Below are 2870 nucleotides of genomic sequence, written 5' to 3'. Positions count from 1 at the left end.
ATGTGCTTCTTCTTCTCCGTCTCGTTCGTCTTTGGCGTTTTCTTCGTGTCGGTCATTTCCAGCAAGCTCCTTCACCTATGGACGCACTTTTCCACGGTCCCTACCTCGGCATTTTTACTCTATCTGCCGACATTCTTCCTCTTCGACCTGATAGCGATATGCATTGCGAGACTTCTTTTGTGCCAGGGGAGAAGTCCTCTGGCTTGGGGCGGCTGCATCCTCGGTAGCCTTGCGACGTATGCGCGCATCCTTTCCTTGGCAGCAGATGAGCGACGACAGCTGACTTGGCATCTTACTCTTACAGACTTCTAGCCATCGGCGGTTCCTCGTCGCAACTTGGATTCTACGCAAAGACTGGAGGAGAGCTTGAGTGGCGTGACGCGACGGCGTATGCCACCAGCAAGGAGGGACTCAAGGTTTTGATGACGGGCAGCTGGGCTGTTTTGGCTTCGGGCTTTGTGCTCATCATCATCGCCTGCTTTGCCCATGGCATCTTTTACAGAGCGATTGGATCCTTGATGGGCTCAATCGGCGACGACATTGCCTCTGGTCAGTACCAATTACCCCCTTGTGAAGCCAGTGATCGCGTGCTGACATGGCTATTTTACCCCGGTCTAGTCTATGGTTACTTCAAGCGACTGCGATTCTTGCGCCGAGGTCGATATTCCGCTCTCAAAAACGCCGACACCGACCTCGAATCGACCGAGACATTCTCCCTCGACGGGCGTTCAAGCCACGATCACCTCGACGGTCGTCATGGCGACCCCCACGCCCCAGAGAAGCCTTTGACGCCACGAGGCAAGTTCATGAGGCTCATGTCCTTCATTCCATCCTGGGTCTACAAGATCATCGTGTCCGTCTTTATCGCCGTCGCCCTCATTCTGCGACCCGCCAAGCCCTACGATTACATGTCCATCACCCTGCCCGTGTCGCTGCTCGACGTTTTCAAGTCGGAACCCGATTTCTGCACCGAGCAGCGCAAGCTCGTCGACAACCCTTTCCCCTTCCCCGAGCTCATTACAAACTCTACCTGGAGAGATGCCGACGGCGAATTCGACAAGGGTTGGTCTCCCAGCTGGGACCCCCGCTGGCGCAGCGATGATTCTCTGCGCTACGAGAACCGAACTGTTGATTGGCTTCCCGAGAATCTGCCCCGTGGTTTCTTTAGGTGGGATCCCTTGAGGACCAAGAACGGTTACTATGGATCTCTGGGTGACAAGAAGGATGCGCTGTCCAACAAGTGCCCTCACATTAAGGAGCACAGCCCTTATTACAACCCCGTCAACGATCCGTTGAAGATTACCAACCTCGATACCGAAATTCTTCCCACTCTGCAGGAGGCTCTCGGCGATGGATCCGTCAAGATCAAGCACGTCATGTTTATTCTCATGGAGAGTTTGCGACAGGAATTCTGGCCCCTCCAGCAGGGCTCCCACATCCACAACCTGATCCTGGACGCCAGCGACGAGAAGGACCGAGAGGCTGTCAACGAGCGCTTGTCGCAGCTGTCGCCACACATCGAGAAGCTCACGGGACGATCCATGGGCTTCACCGACGCCAATGGCAAGGCCTACAAGACCCCCGAGTTCAAGTGGCACGACACAGCAAAGGAAGGATATGGTGGCGTCAACGTCATCGGCGGCTACACCGCAGCCACAATGTCCACCAAGAGTTACTGCGCCAACCACTGCGGTTCTTATCCTATGCCCGTCGAGAAGTTTGACGAAGCCGATACCGACGCCTACCAGCCTTGTATCCCCCAGATCCTCGAGCTCCTTAACCGCGCCAAGGAGAATGTATCCTCGGACGATGACGATTTCAGAGATCTGCAGTGGAGGACCGCTCTTTTTGAGGCCGAGGTGGAGGAGTACGACCGACAGGAAAAGTTTGATGCTAAGCTGGGTTTCCAACACATCATCACCAGGCGACAGCTTGAGGAGGATTGGCGCTTCAACAAGTCGGACATTCTTTACCAGAAGGTCAACTACTTTGCCTATCCCGAGCCCGTCCTTATGCCGTACCTCCGCGAGTTCATCGCCAACACCACCGCCAACAACCAGCGCATGTGGATGTCTCACTTTACGAGCACCACCCACCATGCCTGGGATACACCCAAGGATTTCCCTCACCAGGACTACTTGCCCCATGGAAACATGGATAACAAGTGGCATGGAAACTTTAACAAGTACATCAACACTATTCGGTATCACGACGGTTGGATGGCTCAGCTTATGAACCTCCTCGAGGAGACGGGTATTGCCAACGAGACCCTTGTCGTCTTTGCTGGTGATCACGGCCATGGTTTCCACGAGGACTTTAACAAGGAGGGCACTTACGAGAGTGCCCACGTCAGCAATTTCCGCGTCCCAATCACTTTCCGCCATCCCAACCTCCCTCGGGTACAGTACGAGGCCAACACCACCACTATCTCCATCTTGCCCACCATTCTCGACCTCCTCATCAACAGCGGCTCCCTCAATAAGAAGGATACCACTATCGCCTCTGATCTCGTTCAGGACTACGAGGGCCAGTCTCTCATTCGGCCTTATATCAAGAAGCAGAATGACCGACGCGCATGGACCTTTTCTGTCGTCAACTCGGGCGCCGGCATGATCGGTATCACATCAGCCGATGTACCATGGCGGTTGACCATTCCCTGGACAAAGGTGTTTGAGTACCGCATCACCAACGCCATCACAGATCCTCTAGAGCTCAGCCCCGTGTCAGCGTGGTCGAGCGAGCAACTCATCGAGGACGCTAAAGTAGCCTTTGGCGAAGAGGCCGGCGCGTGGGTGGCCGAAGCGGTACCCATAGCCCAATGGTGGGCATACGAGCGACAACGACTCTGGCGACATCACTCCCTAGCCTAA

General features: G+C 55.0%; 1 protein-coding gene across 1 annotated transcript; it reads left to right on the top strand.

The window, feature by feature from the left end:
- NECHADRAFT_97825 (uncharacterized protein) lies at nt 1-2870 on the top strand (the record flags this gene model as incomplete). The annotated part of the gene is made up of 3 exons (XM_003047416.1): nt 1-236; nt 305-549; nt 619-2870. 3 exons carry the CDS (start codon nt 1-3, stop codon nt 2868-2870), a joined length of 2733 nt encoding a protein of 910 aa, XP_003047462.1.

This window comes from Fusarium vanettenii (genome assembly GCF_000151355.1).
Source record: "Fusarium vanettenii 77-13-4 chromosome 12 genomic scaffold NECHAsca_15_chr12_5_0, whole genome shotgun sequence".
In the NCBI taxonomy this organism is placed as follows: domain Eukaryota; kingdom Fungi; phylum Ascomycota; class Sordariomycetes; order Hypocreales; family Nectriaceae; genus Fusarium; species Fusarium vanettenii.
The sequence above is the reverse complement of the archived record's forward strand: the minus strand, read 5'-3'. Positions and strand labels throughout refer to the sequence as shown.